Genomic DNA, 23,033 nt, shown 5'->3' with positions numbered 1-23,033 from the left:
TATTGTGCTTCGATTTATCTACTTCTCAAATATTTTCTTCAAGTTCGTAATCGTCCTGTATTTAACAACACCTCAGCTTTTCAAAAAATGACTTCTCATCCTCTGGAATGAGGTTTCTTTTAAATTTAGAACAGAGCGTTACTCACAGCCTCCTACGTGTCCCCCTATTGCCGCTACTGAACCCAGTGAAATTCGTATGCACTCCTCGGTGATGGTAATAACTGGGGCAATACGTAGGAAAGATATATCTTATCATTTATTCGCTATAAATAAGAGAGGGGTCCGCGGTCAGTTGCATTTGTTTTGCAGAAGTGAGAGTGAATCGTTAACAGGACGTTCTACAAACGTCGCCGAAACTCTGAGAAATGAAGCTGCTGGTAAGTAGATTGTGTAACTGACAGAGCGTGAATGTTCGATCTTGGAAAAGCTCGGGATGGCGAAGGATTCATTTAATAGAATCATGAAGTGATGTAAGTGTTGCATTATGGCATCGTAGTAAAAAAATAAGCGATAGTTTATGCCTTCATCAGTATCATTTTGGGATATGTCAACCCTATGATTATATTCTTATTTTTAGGTTATGATATCAAAAAAAACATATTAACATTTTGTATCAATTTTTTTTGGTAAGCTCAGAAAAATTAGGAAATTGAAAATTAATAAACTATTCTAAATAACAAAGTATAAAACAAGCTTTGATTATTTTGCTCTCGCAGAAGCTCGCTCTTTTGGTGCTATCAGCCGTTATTTTTTATAAGAAAATTTTCAGTTAATGTATTTGTGCTTCAAACTTTCAAAGTAGATCTAAATTTGTATTTTTTATTTTAGTTTGAAGAGTTTCTAATGCAAATTACTACTTTAAAATTTAGATGAATTTTGCATATTAGTGTAAATTTGTTGCCAAATAGTAAAGTATCCATAGTAGCCCAGTCATTATAGACATGAAAGAGCCTGTTTCGGGAAAAAATACTATTAGAAGTTTCTCTGCGGAATATTGTTCGGAAACCTCTTGGAGTAAGTAACAATAATCAATTTTGCTTATTTTGCGCCATCTGCATATACAGTTGTGGAACTGATGCGAGTTTTGCTATATCATCAATAAGAATATTTAATATTAGCAGCACTAGTACTGATCCTTGAGGTGACATATTGTGTAGGGTAAAGGAAGTGGAAATATTTTAGAGACATTTTGATCATTATAGACAAAACCACTAAGTATGATAAATTGTTTAATAACACTGTTATAATAGTTAAGGTAAGTTACAAAAATTGTCATATTTACACCTAAATCCTTAACATTATCCCAACGTGCCAGTAACGCATTTTCAAAGGTGTAGTTAAATATTAACGGTTCTTTTTTGGAAGTAAATGAGCAGACCTTATCTATATTAATAGGTTGTTGATTATTCTCACACCATCTACTTACAAGATTTAGGTACCTGCTCTTGCAGTATTAAACAATCTTCCAAATTAGATACGTTCAGAAATAGCTTCAAGNCTTATTAAGGGTGCAAAAAGCTTCAAAAATCCTGAATTACAAGTGTCTGCGATGAAAATTGCATTAATTATTAGCAATTGAAAAAAGCGGACAATTTCGACCATTTTTGAGCTCTTGCGCATAAACAAATTATCGGAATTTAATCGGACTTGTCTTATTTTACAGATTTATTTAATACCTACCTTTTTTGTATAAACCTTTTTTTCTCTATGAATAACAGTTTTTTTACGCCAGTCGAAAAACTACTTTTTCATAATTCTGATCATTGTTTTAACAAAGTTTCCCAACTAGTCTCGAGTTGATCTTTTGATATTTTGTTTATAACACGTTTCTGAACAATATTCCGCAGAAAAACTTCTAATAGTATTTTTTTCCCAAAAAAAAGCTATAATGATTGGCCTATAGTTTTACATTGTTTAAAATCCCATAATCATACAGTCAGTCGATATCTAATTACCGTAAAAAACGATGTGTTTGTGTTTTAGTTATCCAGCAATTAAAGAGAAATTTGCTGAATTAATCAGTGAAATCAAATAAAAATAAAAAAAAACATAACTAAATATTTGCCACAATAAATTTCCATGATATAATAAATAGTTCTATAATATACAGGGTGATTTACAAATGGTGACCACAAATGAAACCTCGTATTCTTTGGTGAATTGTAAGGACCGTCTTTCCTATAAAGTATTTATCTAGGACGCTTCGTTAAAAAGATACCGGGTGTTAAATTTCAAAAAGTATTTTTAATTTTTTTAAATAATTTAAAATCTTTTAAGTGAAATAATTTGAAATTGGGCACATGTATTTATGTGAACATTGTCCAAACTCTAAGGACTTTTCCTAAAATTTACATACTCTAGTGGCGGATATACAGGGTATCGGTGGCATATTTCTCTAAATAAAATAGTACGCCACTGCTTTAGGGTAACAACATGATATTTTCGGATTCGTCTTTCAATTTTCTACAAATCACTACATCCTTACGTTTTTCGAAAAAAGCCTGATTTTCGAGTAAAACTTAAAAAACGAACTGGGAACACACTTCAGTGGGCTGAGACAGCAACTTTGACATTCTGAGCAGTTAGAAGAAAAAATAAATGAGGGGTATAGATGCAAAACTCATATTATCCACTTTTTAAAATTTTTCAGGAAGAAGGAATAACTGATTTCTCACTTTTTAAGTGACTTAACTCTGAAATTTTTTTTGGTATTGTGTTAGAACTTTAACTTTGCTTTTTAATTAGTGAAATGATAGCACAACAATATTTGAAGAAGAAAGTGAATTAAAGTTTGGATAATGTGAGTTTTTGTAATATAATCAAATCACCCTGTACATTTTTTACAGAGATTTAAATTGAAGTTTCAAATTTCAGCTATTAACGTGTTTCTTATTTGTTTAATATTAACATTTTATTGACTTTTTCAACATTAACTTTCATATATTTTTGTTCAGAAAAAAAAACTAAATAAGGAAGTTGTGGCTGTCGACTAAAGGTTTTCATGAGAACAACGCCTTTTCAAGATTCCAATGACATAAACTTGATGGGTCTATCACGACAGTGTGGCATGTTCTAGTGACAATAACTCTCTTATCATTAGAGATAGACAAATCGTACCTTAAACATATTATTTATAATTAGGTATTTATTGATGGCATTTTTTTTAACTACTTTTATTTCATTGGGTATTTCTGCCACATTAAAAGGAACATCCTGTACATAATTGATCACCATTATACAGTACTTCTAGTTGAAAGCTACAACTTTGTTATTTAACATTATTTTTAATTTAAAAATAAGAAAGTTAAGGTGGGTTGACAGCAACATATTTTAGATCTAGTATTTTTTTATCTTTCTCAAATTTTCTCTTTCTCTTTTGTTATTGGTAATATTTAAATCATTTGCCAGGGTACGACCATTTGGTTACATTCATAAAATCGTCATCCATGCCCAACATTATGATATTACACTTTCAGTCAAACAATAATTGTAGGTATAAAGTCTTAAATGCAGTAAACACCAAACATAAGTATATAGTAGAATGTTGAATTATTATAAAGGTTGTATTATTATTTAGTTTTACTTTGTTTACAAGTTCCTAATAATCCCATAATTGGTCAAATATACCAAAAAGAAAAAAAGATATCAACGCTGCGTGAGACAACGAACCTTATTATTTATCCTTCTTCAAATTTACTCAGGCGTTGCTTTTTTTTGCCGTGCATTCTACCATTATTTATAAGGAAATATAATTCACATTTGAAAAGAAAAAGTTGCCTACGTGAAATTTAAGGAACTAAACTTTAATTACAATATTTGGAACGCACCGGCACTTTCTACGTAGTAATAATAATAATAAAATTATATAAAAAAATCTGACGGCAGTGAGTAAAAGAAATGTACCAAATATATCTGAGACTTTCCATTTTTTGCTGACATAACTGTTAATCTATTCAAATCCTCGTGGTTTATTTTTGTCTAATCAAGATATTCGTTTTGGTGAAAGGTACGGCCACGAGCCAACATATGAAATAGATTAATAGTGTAATCTTTAAGTGGCAGGGTCATTTGTAAAAATAACACATCGTTTCGGGGATTGATATAGTTTAATTTCACCTGCCGTACTTTCTTAAGATGAATGTATTTATACGAGAAGTTTCATACTTGAAATGACGCGGATATCAATGAATTGTAAGCCTACCCATTTTGTTGGCCGTAATTTGAGATATTTTTTGTAATTGGATATTTCTTCTATATATAAAAATGAAAAAATCAATCCTTCCCCTCATATAGGATAAGTGTACGTAGTATATTAATTAAGACATTATTCCGCAACAAATTAGTGTTTATACTTGATACAATTATATGCACCAAGAGTATTTTCATTCTGCCGTATTCATCCGCCGTATTTCTTTAATTCGGATTATCACTTCCGGTTTTATTTTCTTCATAATTATAAATCACATTAATAAAACTGTCGCAAAAATTGCAGAAACAGGAATTTTCTTGGTTACGAAATGTGGAAGTGTTCTAACGACTCGCACTTTCTAACGACATAAAAAATAAACACTTTTACAGCAAAGACAAGATTTCGAAACTCTGGAAATGTACAAAATCACACAAAAGGGAAACTGTTAAAAACATGAGGAGTCACTGTTTATGTTGTTTAATATATAGCAGCTTTAGCTTATTGTTCAGGATAATCTTGTTAACTTAATTTTTCGTTTCCTCCTTTATTCTACCTCTTTTTCTTTTGTAGAAGTCGACAATTCAGATAAAAAATTACGTGAGTAATTTTGTATAAAATTTCGATTTTTCAGTGACTTCCTATTACTATTTGTTTAAAATAATTTTATTTAATTTTTACAAAAGAATATAGCTTGAAAATCCCTTACAACATTGTAACAAATTCTTATAATGATAATTTTGCAACATTTTATAATAAATGTAGTGAATGTGGAAATAAGTACAGCCACAATCAAAATCAGTGCTTACTTAAATCTATTAAGTGTACAGTTGATATAACACAATTTATTTATAGGTAACACTAACATTATGCGCCGTTTGCTTGGACCTAATCGCAGCAAAATCTAATTCCGCCATCGACCAAGACATTAAAATCAAGTCATCACCGAAGATTAATTCGCTGTCGACAACACCTAAACCTGACAATCAATTTTTGGCTCTGCAACAACAACAACAGCAACAATACAGACAGCAAATTTATCCTCAACAGCCTGCCCCTCCACAATATCAGCAGATACAGCCACAGCGACAAATCCACGGTTAGTAAAATTCTCACATATACAGAGTGTTCCCTAGATGAAGGAATAATGCCTTTGATCTGTGATCGGGTTTATGTTGTATTTTAAAGCAGTTTTGATTAATTTTAATGCTTTTTAAAGTCTATTCGACGTACTTTGACATTTATAAAAATTTTGGTGCTTTTTAAAGCATTTCTAAACCGATACGAGGAATTTTTATAGATTTTGAAGTTCTTTGGTTATGGGAATACTTACATCCTAAAATTACTATTATATATTACAGCACAATGTTATTTTCGCTTGGTATCAACTATGATCTATCTTATTTCTTCTTATTTTGAAGGTCAACAACAAATATTCGTCCAACCGACACAGATCTACCAATCCCAGGCGCAACAACTCCAGCAAGCTGCCTATCAGTCCCAGTTACAGGCCCAACAGCAGCCACAGCTACAGCAGGTGTTCCAGAAGGCCTATATCGTCCCCCAGCAACAAAATAGGCCCCCTGCAATGATTTTCTTTACCCAACCTACGTATGTCCCTCAAAATGTTTTGTATACAGGGGCCCCAAATCAACTTGTGAATTATATCCATGGCAGTCCCCAGGCAAGGTAGGTCACTGTTTTTAAAATACTAGACAAGAAAATTATAAATTTTGAAATGTAAAGATCGAGAAACTTTAATATTCTATTGCTGACTTTAATCGGTAAAAATATATCTGCTACCAGTTACACTAACTTCCTTATAATTTAATTTGTGATATTATTCAACACAGTTTTCCTTTCTCCATCAAAATCGTCTATCATCACGATTATCAGAAGACGATCTTAATAGGTGAATTAATGATTAACATACCAATAGATCTGATAAAGGAAGCAGTTCTGCTGCTTCAGAATTTGTAATAACAGCTATTCAAGAAATGAATGTTTCATTTTTTTCGGCATTTATTGTTGAGCACATCGAAAACTTTTATTAAAGATTACATAGTACTAGTTAACAAGTGATTCTTTGTTACAAGCAGTACAATAAGTATTGCTTTTGAACCGAAAAATGAGGATATTACATTTCGCTCAATTCACACTTTAGCGAATATCCTTTATTAAAAGTTTGGGTTTGTAGATATGTCTATGCATTAAACTACACAATTAATTGATCAATGCTCACTACTCTATATTTTTTCTCAGTATTTCTCAAACTTAGTAAACCAAATTTCTCGTTTCAATTGTACTACAGCTAAATAATATTGCTGTTCATTCATAAACGCTGCATACTTATAAAGAATTTAAGTAATGTTTACATAATTAATTTATTATAATTATCAACTCATATACCACTTTGTTTACTAAACTCTTAAGTGCTAATTTTCATGGGAAACACTTTTATAGTCTGCAAATATTTATAGCGAAGTCTCGGTTAAAGTTTAAAAGGTTAAAATTCGTGAATGGAACAAACCTGGGAATTGTGACTTGGCAGTTTCACACAATTTGAGCCACGATAATCAACAGTGGATTAAAATCGATTAGACATCGCGCATCGTAGCAATTTGTCAGATTTCAAGTAATAGATGAATATATTTACATAAAATACACTATTTAAATATTTAATTATTAAATAAACGTTCTTGTCCACATTAATGCTAAAGCTAATTTCATTTAATGTGACATTTCCGCAGCATGTCAGTTTTATTCTAGACAAAACCTGATAAAAAATGGTCGCAGGAAAAACAAAATAATTTTTCACATGTAGTGTTTTTTGCATATACTTTGCGACAATGTTTTAAAGAGTTCATTTTCAAAGCGTGAAAAAGGATATAAAGAGCCTAAGGCAATGGTGCAAATGGCCCTAAAAAAGTTTTCTGAATTAAAAAATAAACAATGTCTGCCTCAAACGTCGTGTTTGTCAATCTTCCTTACAAATTAAATCAATTTTAGTCACAGTAATGATTTATATCACCTGTTTGAATGTGGTTTCTAGTTTCTCCGGAGATAGTTCTAAAAGTGAGCGTCTTTTGCAGGAAGTAAATTATTACGTTTCACGTCTTCTGCGTACAAACCACGAAGGTATATTAATCATAAAAAATTGGAAAGTATTGAGGTGTAATTTAAATTTATTTATAACAACCTGGAGACAATTTACTGAATATTTGTCAGAACCTATCAATCAAATCTGTCTATTATAACCACGAAATGCATATCAGAATGGTTATTTGTTATAAAAGCTTAATAATAACAATGAATTTTAATCTTTAATTAATACTTTTAAAAATTCAAGTTTGCACTGGGACGGCTCTGACATTTTTTATTGAATCTTATATTATTTAAAAATACTTTTTAACTAACAACTATTTAATTTTAGATACCAGTTCCTTCAGGGAAATAATCAAGGACAGGCTCAACCAGTGGCTCAACAAACTCCTGCTCACACCATAGGAAACTACCAAGTGGTCGCAGTCCCTGCTCAGTACCAGCAAAACCTGGTCGCCGTTCCCGCCCCTATCCCTCAAGCCACCCACTTACCCCAAGCAGTATCAATACCCGTCCCTCAAGCACAAGCCCCGCCCCAACCTTCTCCCTTACAGCTAGCTCAAATCGCTCACATCGCCTCTCAACAGTATTCCCGTATCAACCCGTCCCAATCCCAGCAACAAGTGGCTTCTTCCCAACCCTTCAGCTACCAGACCGAACCTCGAGCCCTCCAAGAAAACCCCCAAGCCGCAGGTCCCGTCAGGTCCATCCCTCCGATAATAACTGGTTTTGAAAACTTCACTCCCGAGCAACAGGAGAAAATTAAGGTCCAGCTCAGTGCCTATTTCGGAGCGCCTCTACGACCTCTGCCGAACAGTGGGCTTCCTGCGAACTCTATTCAAGGAGGTGAAGGTCAAGGAAAGGAGCGCAGTCAGTACAGTCAGGGACAGGAATCTAGGTTGGGTGGTAACGAATTTATTCCAAGCCCAAGCGAACAGGTAAAGGGAGATGCTAGTACCAGCAGTTCGAATGTCTTCAAGTCTCACTATGCAAGGGTTTAGTTTTATGTTTTTAGGTTTTAAGGGAATGACAAGGCTTATAAGCTAGACTTTCATAGAAAAATTGTTAAGGTGTAGTGTCTATATTAGCTAAAGGTTTTAATCTTGTATCAAATGCAACTCAGTAGGTACATGTATGATTATTATGTTGCTGTCTGTACATTCAAAGTGTGGAGATTTGTTACTTTCATCAGGTTTTGAAGCTTCTTCACCACGTTTTCATTCCTCCTTTGTTTGTTCCCAAAAGGTTCTTTCACCCTCATCAATACTTAATCTACATGTGGGTTTGTTATTATAGATGTTTTCTTAGACAGTGACCAGTAACCTGTTTGATTGGTATTCAGACAAATTTTCCTTTGGGTTTTTTAACCGACGACTTGGTGTCTTTTGCATTGATGTGGTCTGTAATGCAACTGGTGCTATAGTACTATTTATCCATTCAACACCACGCAAAAGGTCAAGATTTGTAATATTCCTTTCTTCCTACGGCATCGGCTTCTTCCCAGTTTTCCTCCATGCCCTGACATACATCTAACTGTTATTTCATTGTGGGTAGCCAGAGAAAGTAGAGGTAGTTTCCTGATCACCTTTAGGGTAATCTTTTGTCTTGCCAGAGCTGCTTCCCTATTGGAGTCGATAAAGGAAAAGTTAATTTAGTTATCAAAGATTTATTTCCAAATTTTGCAAATTATTTCTGATGTTGTAGTGGCATAACATTATCATTTTTCATTAACATGTCCCTGCAGATTCTCTTTTGTGTGTTCTCTGCTCAATCTTTGTCTTTAATTTAAAAAAGGTGTAGCTAATATACTTACATTATGGTCCTTAATCAACTACATTTCATCACTCATATTCATCAATCATATATCATCAATCATACTCCATTTATTTCCATCGTTTTCTTATTTGTCCCGATTTAATTAAAAATTTCTAGACAATGACCACTGAGCTTTAACTAACATTTTTAGATTTGTAACACAGTTGTTTCGCTTAGTGTTCTGTATATATCCCTTCTCTAACTTTATAAGACTGAATTTTTATGTTGTAGTACTTATAAGTCTTTGTCATATATTGTAAATATTTATAGGTACATTTTTGTATTCTTTTTTAATTGTTATATTTTTTATACTTTTATACTAACTTATTTTATTGCTAATAAATAAGTGTATGATAATTACATATCCAACTGTAATAAATTTTTTGCTAAATTTCGAGTTTGTTTATTCAAATAATTATTTTTTGCGGCTTTTCTAACGAAGCAACTTTTTAAAACAGAGACAAATATTAACATGTAGAGTAGAACAGCATCAACCATTACTGTACACATGCATTATTATGGATGAAACGGACAGTTTATTATCTGTATGGGGTTTTGAAAGTCTAACTGAATTTATTCTCTAAATTTAATTACCCGAATTAGTTAACCGAATCACAGCTATTGCTGTCAGGTAAAAAAAAATGTTTATTGAGTCGTAGAGTTTTCTTTAATACTCATTGTTCTGTGGGGAAGGTTGCAAAAAGAAATCGATGATATAGCGACGAGAAGAGTGCTACCTCGCTCGCCAATACTCTTGGTAGGATAAGTCACCTTGGATGTAACGGGGTCCAGCGGGATTATCGCTCTTTACCCACACAGTACTGTCTCACTTGGTTATCTCACATTTATATCCCAAGAGTTACCTGTCCAAGTGTACCTGTCAGTGTTTTTGGACAATATCTTCGGATTAAAAATATTAATGTATTCGGACGATTTAATTACACCGATAAATACTCTTAATGCAGGAAAATATACTTAAATCTACATTGCAGTAATTGTAAATAATATTGGAAATGATTTAAATAAAAATATTTACATGGAGATACTAAGCTTACTAATAGTTGGAATTTTTCATTTATTCTAGCTTACGTTGAAATATTACTTTATTATTTCCATGAAAACAGTGACGTAATAGGAGATTGGTGTCCCTTCTATTGACTTGAAACTGCATACTGTGTAATCCATATTAATTAATTAATTTAAAGGTAATTTTGTAAATTGGTAAAAAATATGGATTTTATTACAAAAAGCAACGTAACTATTACAAAATAGTATTTAAATTAAATATTTACTGTTGACGTAAAGGGTTCCACACATAATGATTTAATTAACTTAACTGTTAATTTAATTACATACCACCTTTTTTTTATTTAATTATTTTATTTTGGGACACGTTTATTATATAATGTGTTTCTTATGTTATTTTATTAGTTTTTTGATTATAATTACAAATCTTCATTTGAAAATGTGGGTATAAATCTGAAATAAGCATTCCGCAATACCATGTTAAAGGTGTGGGATTGTGAAAGAAAATCAGGCAGTTAAAACTTGTACTATTTGTCAACACAGTTCCTGACAGATATAAATTTTATGCGCACTACAGTTCTGTTCATTTTAATCATGGACATTCATTCTAAGAAGACGGGCACTCATTCTAGGTAAACATGAACAGTAATGGTGTGAAATGATAAAAGTAAGATAAGTTGTACAATAACTTGAACGAATGAAGAACAAAAAGCGCTAATCGTATGTTCTCACAAGATAATATTTAGGTATTGACTGAATTTTAATAAAAAAGTGGACAAAAAATTTCTTTATTTCAGAATAAGTAATTTTTTTTATAATTATAATTTTTTACCATTTATAATTAATTGTATATAATTTCTATATTAAATAATTTTCAGGATGTTATCAAACTTTACAGAAAAATGGTCAAAACTGGAAAACGCCCTGTACCATAACTTTTAAATTAATTAAGATATCAAGATGCGGTTTTCATCATTCAATTTTTTTCGAAATCGAATTTCTTTTCTCGGGAATCAAAAAAGTGTAGAAATTGATCCACACTGTGCGATAGTTTCTTTTGGATTAAGATGTCCTCTAAAATGTTTAGGATAAATAAAAGTTGTTATTGTCCTTATTTCGTGAAGTTTTGATAGTCAAATTCTTAATTAAACACCAAATTATTCTGGCAGTTAAAAAAGACATTTTTGAGAAGCAAATATTGAATCAATATTTGTTTTATTTCAATAAATGACCGTCAAATAAATGAAAGTTTCCTACTAAATAAATTAATTTACTTACTACAAAAAAGTGGTCATTATACCAAAAAAAATTGTTTTTTCCTATAACAAATTCTTTAAATATAGATTGAAATGCTTCATAAAAATTTTTCTTGGCGTAGATAGTTGAGCAGGAAGTGAACTTAGAAGCCATTTTCCAATGAACGTATTTGACCCAGATAAGTAGCCCAAAACAAATACGAGGCGATGGTCAAAGAATGTACTTATATATTAAGAGAAATCTGTAAAGGGAATGGTCAGTTCGAGGTACTGATATTCCGCAACAAACGAAACTATCACATTCGTTTGCCTTAAATAATTACACCCATGTACTTGAAGAAGAAAGTTAAAATGACCACAAAAACTTGTACTCAGCGGTACTGCTTATTAAAAAGTACGTTATTACCTCTTTCGCGTTCTTAATGTGAATAATTGATGCAATATTGTGGCGTATTTAACACCAAACTATGCCTATATCGCATAGGAAAACCAGACTAACAGCATAACTTTTACGTTGTTTAAAATAATTATGATTCTTATTTATACTTAGAAATAATTAGGTAAGTATATGGAATTATAATAATGGAGTGGAACTTTTTAACTATGGATAGTTTTATTTAATTAGGTATTGTAACTACTAAAAATGGAAAAATGTATATACAGGATTAGTCAAAAGTATGGACACCCCCAAAAAGTTCAACGGGAAAGCATTTTTGGGATAAATGGTGAAGACAAATGTCTCAGTATATTTCACGGCGCATCCGATGGTAACCTTGACGCTGATGTCAAGGTCAAAGTTCAAGGTCATATCAAGGTCAAGTCGTTTTTTTTTAATGACGACCCTCCATTTCGACTTAGGATATGGAAGGAATAGAAAATTTTGCTTCCGAATATGACATTTACCGTGACCTCAAGGTCAATGGTCTATGGAATCAAAGGGAGCGACAGTCTGTAAGTAGATATCTGATGGTACTTAGTGACCTTGATCTTGAGGTCACTAAAAAATTATGAGTCTCTTCTATTTCATTGTCGAAAATAAATAATGACAGCCGGAATCATCACCTTGACCATTGACCTTAAGGTCATGTTTAAGTTTATACAAACATGTAGAATTCTACGCTCTCTTATTTCTAGCGTCGAAATAAGGGGTTGCTACTCAAAAAACCGATATGACCTTGACATATTCTTTCGACGTTGACCTCAAGATTAAGGTCACTAAGGAGTACCATCAGGTATCTACTCCAAGACTATCACTCCCTCTGATTCCGTAGTTAAAAATTACAGTAAAAATCGACATATGACCTTGAACCTTGACCTTGGTCAAGATTACCATCGATTGCACAGTGAAAAATGTTGAGACTTCTGTCCTCACCATTTATCCCAAAAATGCTTTCCCGCCGTGATTTTTGGAGGTTTCCATACTTTTGACTAACCCTGTATACACTCATGCACAGGGACGGACTTACGATAAAGCCAATGGGGCCATCTCCCAAGGGCAATACATTCTTTCGGGCACCCAAGAGAGTATATTCTGGTATATTTTCTGAAATGTTGATATTTAGTCTTATAGATTTTCCCGCGTAGAATCCAGTGGCATATTTAAAATTCAAGTAAGTCTAAGGTTTCTGAAGTACAAATCAAAGTTTACAAAATTAGATAGGAGTTTCCCTAAAATTTTTGAAAGGGCGCCACTGTTCCTTAATCCTGTCCTGTACACACCTGCTACAAGAATTGTTTTTGGAATATTTTTAATTCTGGCAAATTAGGGACTAGAGTCTAAACCAATAAAAAAATCTATAACTTTCTTGCATATTTGTCTTTATATCTGTTATTACTGGTGTATATCATTATCATTAACCAAGAAAAATACTAATATAACATACAATTCCTTTGAAGGCAATATATTTTAAGTTAAATGACTTAATTATGTTTAATAGTTGCGCGCCTGTTTTATCTAAAAATTTGTTTCTAATGATAACAATTTAATTAAAATCCAACTCACAGTATATTTAATAATTAATAAATTAATTTAATATGCTTATTACCTTTGCCTGATTAAAAAATTACTTCAAAAAAATTTTAAATAGAACTTATTTATAAATACCATATTACTTTGCAAATTGCTACTAGCTACATACTAATTACATACTACGATTTAAATGAGGATATTCAAATTCATTCATATTCATATTCAAATATTTTTTTATGTGCCTACCAAAACCACTGAATCAACGATAAAAGATTTCAAGACAAAAAAAATTATATTAAACCTTATTTACAACTATAATTTATACAATTAAGGAAGCGAAAAAATATTAGTTTCTCCAAGTTGTGGATGAATGAGCGATATCCTTGTTGTTAACAATTTACTATTTGTCGGGAAATTTGTGGTTAAAGAAAAGAAAATTGTTTTATAAATATTTGTAAGCATTTCTTGTTGCGTAACAAATCTTTGATGCATTACCTAAACAAATTATAGTAACATAATCTAGTTAAACTTAGAAACAATTTTGAATTGTACAAAAAAATGATTGATTATTAATTTTTCGAGAGGTAACTACTATCCGAATAGATTCCCGCTGTAGCAAAATTCCATTATAGAAATTTTCGCACAATATGCGGATATATTATCATCTATAAAAATAGTTAGATTGGAGTGAAATGAGAAAGGAGTACGTTTCGGGTACGCATTTTAATTATATTCTATTTATTTACCATCTATTTTTACGATACGTACGATTCCTTAGCATACGTCAATTAATTGAATGTAGAAAGGAACAAAAAGCCAAATTAATTCTTTTTTTTTGGTAGAGTCGTGAGATATGAGTCACGAAATACCAATATGGCTAATTAGGAAGATTAAATGAATTTTTTATGCATAATATTTTAAAATCTGAAATCATAAAATTATTAAAATTATTTGAGATTAGTATCTGCTCGAAAATAACAAGCAGCAGCTTAATTAAATTCGAGATACGAAGGTTTTCAAGAATGTTTAAATAAGCGGTGCTCTCTAATTTTTCATTAAAAAATCCTTAAATCATTTTACAAAAAATCACCCATCAAAAAACCTATAGCTATAGCAGGCCACAGTGGCCTCAGTATTATGGAATTTGGTTTTGTCAATGCATTAAAACATAATGTATATAGGGTGTTTTGCAACGAATGGGCCATACTGTAATAGGAGGTTCCTGGAATCAAAAAAGTTCGATCTAACCCAAAGTTAATAACTACAAACATACTGTGTGCTAATATTTTTTGACACACAGTAGATATTTGGATCAAATTCGGTCTTCGGGGGTTTGTCGTGATGCGGAACTCAAATTCAATTAGTATTTTGGCGTATGTAATAGGTGACAATGCGTTCAAACATTCCTGAATTGGTTCTTCATATTTTTCTACAAATAAAAGGTATTATTAGCCGACAGTTTTTCGAGAAGAAAGGAGTTCCATTACAATTTGACATTCCGTTTGACATTTGATGTTCCGAATCAAATCCGCACAAGTGTAGGCATTTTCAGTCGAAATCTTTTACAATGGTCGAGACTAATAAACATAATTTAAATAAATTCATAATAGTTATGAAACAATCGAATTTCACTAACGTCATAGCAAACTTGTCATTTTTTAAATACCTGTTACAATATTTATGCATATTGTTTAAAACAATTTGCATAGGAAAGTTTTTGTAGTTTTTTTATTACGTGACAATACGTAGTCATCCGTATTTCGTCACGCCCAACTGTCCCTATGAATTTATTTATCGATTGTATAGGTGCACCCTTACAAAGGCGTTTTGCTTCTACTTTCACCGATTGCTACGACTTGATATGAGATACAAGTGCGTGTTATCTCCAGAACAATATCGAAGTGACTCCGCACTTCCATTCTGGTCTAATCAGAGAAATTGATTCTGGTTTTATAATTAGTTAACCATTGGTAACAAATTCATAGGAGCAAAACAGATGGATGCATCTAGACTCTAGATATATGGGTGTGGCGGTCAACGATCTGCTTTCGTTTTTCGCAGACAAAAGCTAGTTCAGAAAAAAATTACATTTCTTTTATTTACGTTATTACTGGAGACAAATGTACTCAGAAAATAGATTAAAAACGCCATTTTTATGGCATAATTCCTGTTGCAGAGTTCTGGATCCATCTTTTTATCCACCCACCCATTTATGAATTCATATATCTTTCATTCACTTGTACCACCTACAAAACTCACCGATCCACCCATCTATCCATCTACTTTTTGTACTGAGAGACTGAGAGATGAGATAACAGTCAGATCCGTTGGGTCAAATTTGAAGGCAGATTCGGATTCAGCGAAAAAAAATACATGGAAATACATGGGTCCGATACTTTTTTTTTGTGGGGCTGTGTCATTAATAGAAAATATATCTCTTTCTAACAGTAAAACGAAGGGTGATCCTTAGTCAATAATTACAGTTCATTATAAAACCGTTCTCGATGGCCTTAACCCCAGACTATGCGATTATAGAGCATTTTGAAGGGAAGTACCGGATTATTTTAATAAAAGCATCATACTTTCAATTCCTCCAGCTAGCGGATATAATTACTAGAGAAGTGCTTCTCGCTTCTGGCTAAATTAATAAAAGAAGTAGGTATTTCCTGTTTAGGTTAATTTTGCCGGCTACTTACGCGACAAAGCAAACCTAGATTAAAAATGTAATTACTATAATGAAAAATCATTCAAACTGTGAGCAAATTTAAAATAACTGACATCTTCCTTGTAAAAATATATTTGAAGAATAAATTAATATGTGGTAAAGGAAGAGAAAATAATAGTAACAAAAAATATATGTTTGAAAAAAATTATACATGAGTGTTATAAATAGTTTCTACCTAATTAAATGGTTTCAAATTTACACAATATCTGTTCCTGCTTGTTAGTGAAATAAATGTCCGATCTAATCTTAAAATTAAACACCACAAATTTTACATTGTAAATTTAATTAATGACACTAAAGGCGCGACTGTAATATATTTTGATGGCAACAAGAATAAAATACGTAAGGATGTATGTAATTAATTCATCTTTTGCGTCGATGAAAATGAAAGCAAGTCCTATTACAGTCACAGTGAATGTTTGGATGAAGAGTGGAAGATACAGAGAGATATAGTTAGAAAGGTACCTATCTAATTGGGGATTCGTGTAATTTAGAAAATTTAATTAGCACTAGTGGTAATAGCAAATGGGTGTGTTTTGTTACCTTCTTCCTATACGTATATCAATTAGGAAAATAGCACCTGAGTATGAAATTTGAATATAGTGGGTATGTCATAAATTGACTGAAACCGCTTAAATTTTAAATTAAATTGCTTTACAGACAGAGTGAAACACTAGAACGTTCCAAAAATAAAAGGAACTTATCTTTTCTGATGTAGGTTCATACATATTTGTTTTTGGAGCTCCTGTTTTTGAGTTGCAAGATATTGAAATTAAAAAGGAATATTATATCTCTTCTTTCTTCTGAACAAATTAAGATGCTGAAATAAAGTTTCGTGTGTACAATCCTTAAGTAAAATAGGATTCAATGTGAAAAAAAATAATATTTTGTTCATGCCAGTAACTCAGATCATACGTACGCAAAAATTACGGTTTGTTGCTGAATTAAAAAATATTTTTTGTCACACTTAATTAGAAGATATATAGAAATATCTATTTAGAGGTACCTAACCAAAAACGAAGTGTTCAAGTTTAAATTTTTCTCATATTTTTTAGGCCCTGTAGAAGTTTTTGAAATATTTGACAGCTTGCAAAAATAAAAAATTAAGAAGACGCTTTTGCATGTATATATTATCTGTACTTGTTTATCTACTTTCTTGTAATTAATATGCAGATATTTACAACCTACTAACTAAATATGCTTACTAAATTATAATGTGATCACATTAGTAGACATCTAAAATTTATATTAACATTTTCGGTGTTCCGATATATGATTAATGTTGTTTATATCCACAACACCAAAAGTTCTTTGACCTAAAAGTATCAACTTGATACTGAAAAAAGTTAGGTAAGTATCTACTTAATTAAACTGAAATTTTCCACAGAAAATATCCATACTTTTACTCTCTAATTGTAAACAACCAGATTTTAGCGTTAAGTAAGTAAGATATTAATTGAAACAAATTATATTTGAAACAGAAATAATATAGTGATACTATATAGTTTTAGGGAACGAAGGACAAAGTTACGAAATAAACGAAATAAAAACTAATGATGCCGCTAGAGATTACTTTATTCAATTTTATAAGAGTGTATTTTTAATGCGAAAAACGTATCAAGCAACAAATTAAATGCTTATTCTTCAAATGTTTTCTTCAAATTTGGTACACAATTATTTTGGGGGACATAGAATATTCCTACGGTGCTATTTTTCCAATAAAAAAAATCCCTAACACGTTTTTCTGAAGATTGCAAGGTATAAGAAATTTGAATGCCATTACTTTAGCGTGAGATAGAATAACCAAAAATTAACAAAAAAGTTATATATTACAGTGGCGTAAGATTAACAGTTTTCAAAATAAAGCGAGTATTAATATTGGGGAGTTTCATCACAACGTGACAACAGCGCTTAACCTAACGCGACAGACTTGTCCTACGGCAAAAATGTAAACAACTATTATTGTGAAACATTTAGTAAATTTCAAGACAATTGTTTTCCAGTAAGTAAGTAAATAAATAAATAAAATAAAATCTATCGAATTTGTAGTACGAAGATAGTGTTGTGCTTGACTTTTACCTCGAATTTTAGTAATTATTAATCTCTTAAAACAAGAACTTGACTTTTAATCAAATTATGAATTTGAAAAAAAGAAGATGTAATTAAAGTACTCAAAGATTCACGTCATCCAAAAAATCATACGTATTAAAAATAATTTAGGTACTTACCAAAAAGCAAAATTCAGTAATTTTTAAATGCACAAGTATATATGCTCAAAATGTCCATCACCATTTTCGATTCACTCACGACACCTTCGAATCCAATTTTCGGGTACTCGCTGGAAAACGCCTCAAGAAAAGGAAACAGTGGTACGCAAAAAACACTCAGACGCGGTCCAATTCCAGATACCAACTGAATTGCGTAATGCTGGACAGCTTAGTACCTCGTGCTCGATATGAATTTTTATCGAATATTAAATTTATTACAACGCTAATTATTTTTTAGAATTAAGCATAAAGAAGTAAAAAGTGATAAACGTTGTATTTTATGGTTTTCTATGCACGCAGTTATGTCAATATTCCTTAATTAATTGAACATCAAGTTGGTGATTTTGATAATTTTTTTCTCGGAAATGGACCCATGTCATATAAGGTTTTTTGTCTATTTTAATGTATTCTATTCTGTTAAAATTAAGGCTGTCAAACTTCTAACACCTTGTATAAAATTATAGTAGGCCATGCGTTCGCGGCCCATAGGAAATAGTTGTCAAAATAATAACCGCGCATGAAAATAGCCCCATTTAATTCTGCCAGCTCGCTTGCATTTAAGGAAGTTTTTATACTGACTAATTTGATACGACTAAGTAGGTTAAGAATCTGCATTTGTTTGCATAATATTCGCATTAGACAGCTTGAAAGTTTTCATTCAAAGATTTCAAGTTATAGATATAATATTCTACACGAAAACAAGTAGGTAGGTGCTTTTTCCTATTTCTTCAAATAAACATACATGTAAATAACAGCTATGTTTAGTATAATTTTTTTCTCTTTTATAACACACACCTACTTGTAACGACCACATTAGGTAAAATCAAGAGGTTGTAAAATCTTTTTAATATATTAGTAGTATATGTGAATGTTACTACCTAAATTATTACTGGTAATTTACTGAACAAGTTTAGGTGAGGCCGCTCTTAATATATGCTTTTGAATGTGAAAATCCTCTCAGCAGGTGCCACGCATTTCTCTAGGATCATCTGATTTAGTGATTTAGTGAATATAAATAAGGTACCTATATTTAATTAGCAGATTAATTCCAAGTGACTTAAGATTTCACAACTCCCTCCCAAAAACTTGTAGAGTATTTCACAATCTTAAGAAGTAACATTTCACATGTACAACAGATATGACCAAAACAGTTTGCCATAAACACAATGCATTAGAAAGAGGTTATCGTTAACATACCTTTTTTTACGTTTTGATGTAATCTAGGAAAGTGAAAAAAGTAAAGTAAAATAATAATTTGGTGATCTATGATGAATGTTACAAGAAAATTAAAGGTGTCATTCGAAATCATTGCGAGTTATTCAAAAAACTCTGTTTTTGGTAGTGCATCTTTATCGCCCTGTAACATATTTGGGACTCATGTTCATATAATTTTTTTACTTTAATTGTCATTTCCTATCCCCTGTTTCAGTTTACCATCTTATTTTAGCAACACCCTGTATAAACACAACCACTATTAGGTAATTAAAAATTTTTCGTCACGTTTAGAGTGAAATACAGACCTAGTAAACTATACAGGTTTCAAGAAGATCATGAACCCGGTTGTACCATCTAACTTACCGTGTGAAAAATTAATACATTTTTCAGATATGCGTTCCAAATCGTAACTCATCGCACATCATCCTTTCTCCAATAATTTATAAATAAGTACCCATTAGATAAACGTCTGTTACTTCTGGGATATATCGCATAGCCGTTAGTACAAAAATATGAACAGACTACGCATCAAAATGCATTTAACCGCTACGCTTTCTTTGCTCGACTTGCTGCACTTCATGATACTCCACTTGAAAGTGGCCAATGATTAATTTTTATTAGTACAAGTCGGTCTGGAAGATTTCTAATAGGTTGAGGCATTCCTATACATTAACTCGTAAAATTTAACAAAGTAAAAGTAAGACTGAGAGTGCAAGGAACAAATAAAGTGCATTAACAGAATTAAGAGAATTACTATTTGCGTCGACTAGAGTTCAGTTACCTCCAATCGTAAAATTCAGTTATCAAGGGAATTATTGCCACTGGAACTCAATTTACAAGTAAAGTGTATCTAATGGGATAATAAATAGATTAGTTTTTGTAAACTCTGCAAAATTGTGGCAAATTTAAAAACCGCAAGTTCTATTTTTCTGTCACAAATCAAGATAATAATCAGAAATTCGTAAAAAAGCTGAAATTATGTACAACTTTCGCCGGAATTTGTATTAGCTATTTTTTTCTCATAAAATTAACAAATTTCGTTGTAACATGACCTTGTTTATATCACGCAGATTTAATTATAATTTTAACAATGTTACGTAGTTTCATCCGACAGAATAAGTCATATTTAATGACATGTATGTGATCAAGTAGCCGAAAGTAATTCAATTCGTTCGTAAGATTTCAAAACGTGACCGGCTTGTAAAGTACCCGGTAATAATTTACTGGAAACAATGAAATTAGTCTACTTGCCCGATAGTTACTGTTCCGACTAAAAAGTTCCTTTGTTTCCACAAATATAAATGTATCCGCATTGTAAACAATTGAGATCTCGAGATGTTAATGTCACTTCTTGGAAATGGTGCAATCTGTACTTGTAGAATAGACGAATGCCAAAAATGACTTTTACAAAGAGTGAAATTAATTAAAGTGCAAGTGAAAATACGTGTACTTTCAACGAACTTAAATATAACATATTTACAAGATTTATTGGTTAGAAATATTAATCCCTCTCAAAAATATTCACAATTTAATCAAATTAATTTTAAAAAAAATCGTTCATATATATTCACTCAAAAAATGATAAAAAAAAATCATTTTGTTATTTATTTTAGCACAAAATGGTTGACATAATCAATAATCTTATACTGGCAAATACACTGTACTTTATCTATATACAGCACGTTTCTTACATAGGAACTTCAGAAAGTTATTTCTTGGATAGTTTGTTGAATGATTTTCGATACATTTATCTAATAAATATTCTTCAGCAAAATAAATGCATTTTTCTTTAATGAATAATTAATGGAACAAGTGCACATCTACCACATCCATCATTTTAACTAATTACATAGAAATTAGTGCCTCAGGAGCGGTTATAATTATATAGTTTCTACATACGTGATATGGAATACCATTTTTTAATATTTTAATAATAGATACTAATAACCTAACAATATTAGTGATTGTGATAGATAATGAACATAACTAAAGACTTCTCTTTTATTAAAAAAAAATACACTTATGTGATGTGATTACTGAAATAATGATAAAAATGAGAAAGCAATATGCTATTTAATAGATGAAAGAAGCAAACTGTACATTATAAGCACATCATTCTTAAATGATTGTATGTATGGATATTAAAAAAAGTGAAATTGGTTATAATTAATAATTTCAAAAATTAACCAAAGCACTTGTTCGTGACTACTATATGTATGCATATGTTTCATGATTGGTATGTAAAAATATTCATTTTGAAACAGATTCCTTCCTTTTTGAATTTAAATTCCGACGTTTTAAATATATGTAGATATTATATAAGTAACGCTAAATTACACAAATTAGCTGGTTAAAGGAATCGTTTCAATGATTTTGCAATACTAGAGAAACCAATGGCAAAGAGAAGTCGACAATAAATAGGGCATTTTCACTTTGCACAATGACAATGACTTTTCCCGTATTCTGCTTGTATAAGATTCCCTTAGAATGGAGACAGTGTTAGTTAAGTAACGTAATTAACTTTTATCTGAATATTATTTAAAAATATGGCGCATGCGCCAGTATTTATAAAAACCATAAAATCTAGCCATTAAGTAAATTAGATATCACTTTGTACATAGAACTAAAAGTACGAAATTCTTTCTAAAAACCAAGTCTGTTAGCGTACAGAAGAATGCAATGAACGATCAGATCTAGTCGGTGATAAAATGAATTAATGTTGCATTCCATTCTACGTCGATTGCTTTCTGTTGTCAGTCCAATCTAGCAACCTGTTCCTCGAGTTTCTTAATAAAATATATGTTAATCCTTTATGTGTGTCAAATATACGAAATACTTCCGTTTGCTTGTGACGCGTGATTAAGATTTATCACACATTGCATCCTCTTCTTAAACTCATATTTCTGGTTTTAAATCCATTCAATAAATCCTTAACGTAACATTATAAAAAATAATATAGCATTTCATTTCTAGCTCTCTTTGTCGGTATTTTGACGTTCTTTTAATTTAGAGTATTGCAAGTATTATAAATAACTTAATTGAATTTAATAAAACTATTCCTACGAAATATACATGTAAGTATTTCCGCATATCTCAAATTGTGATAGAATTAAGCACATTCTAATGTGAATAAATGACTACAAAAAGTGTGAAACTACGAAAAAATACGATTTACAAATAATTGTAAAATCTCCTCTACAATTTGACACGTTTAGTGGTTATTAAATATGAAGCTTTCATTAGACAAAAATTGAATCACTAAAAACTTATGTGGGAATTGAAATATCTTAGTTGGTCTCAGTAAAAAGTTAACAAAGTATACAGTAAATGTCTTTCACGGCAGTCAATATACAGGGTGATTCACAATTGGTGACCAAAAATGAAATCTCGTATTTTTTGGTGAATTTTAAGGGGAGTCTTTCCTATATCTATAGAACATTTTTTTAAATTGAGTAATTGAGTAATAACACAT

General features: G+C 31.2%; 1 protein-coding gene across 1 annotated transcript; it reads left to right on the top strand.

Annotated features, from left to right (window-relative positions):
- The first annotated feature begins 306 nt into the window (after positions 1 to 306).
- LOC108912836 (putative uncharacterized protein DDB_G0271606) lies at positions 307 to 8,500 on the top strand. The gene is made up of 4 exons (XM_018718229.1): positions 307 to 377; positions 5,042 to 5,285; positions 5,608 to 5,875; positions 7,620 to 8,500. Exons 1-4 carry the CDS (start codon positions 366 to 368, stop codon positions 8,287 to 8,289), a joined length of 1,194 nt encoding a protein of 397 aa, XP_018573745.1. The 5' UTR covers positions 307 to 365; the 3' UTR covers positions 8,290 to 8,500.
- Positions 8,501 to 23,033: the final 14,533 nt, after the last annotated feature.

This window comes from Anoplophora glabripennis, unplaced genomic scaffold (assembly GCF_000390285.2).
Source record: "Anoplophora glabripennis isolate ALB-LARVAE unplaced genomic scaffold, Agla_2.0 scaffold321, whole genome shotgun sequence".
In the NCBI taxonomy this organism is placed as follows: Eukaryota; Metazoa; Arthropoda; class Insecta; order Coleoptera; family Cerambycidae; genus Anoplophora; species Anoplophora glabripennis.
The sequence above is the reverse complement of the archived record's forward strand: the minus strand, read 5'-3'. Positions and strand labels throughout refer to the sequence as shown.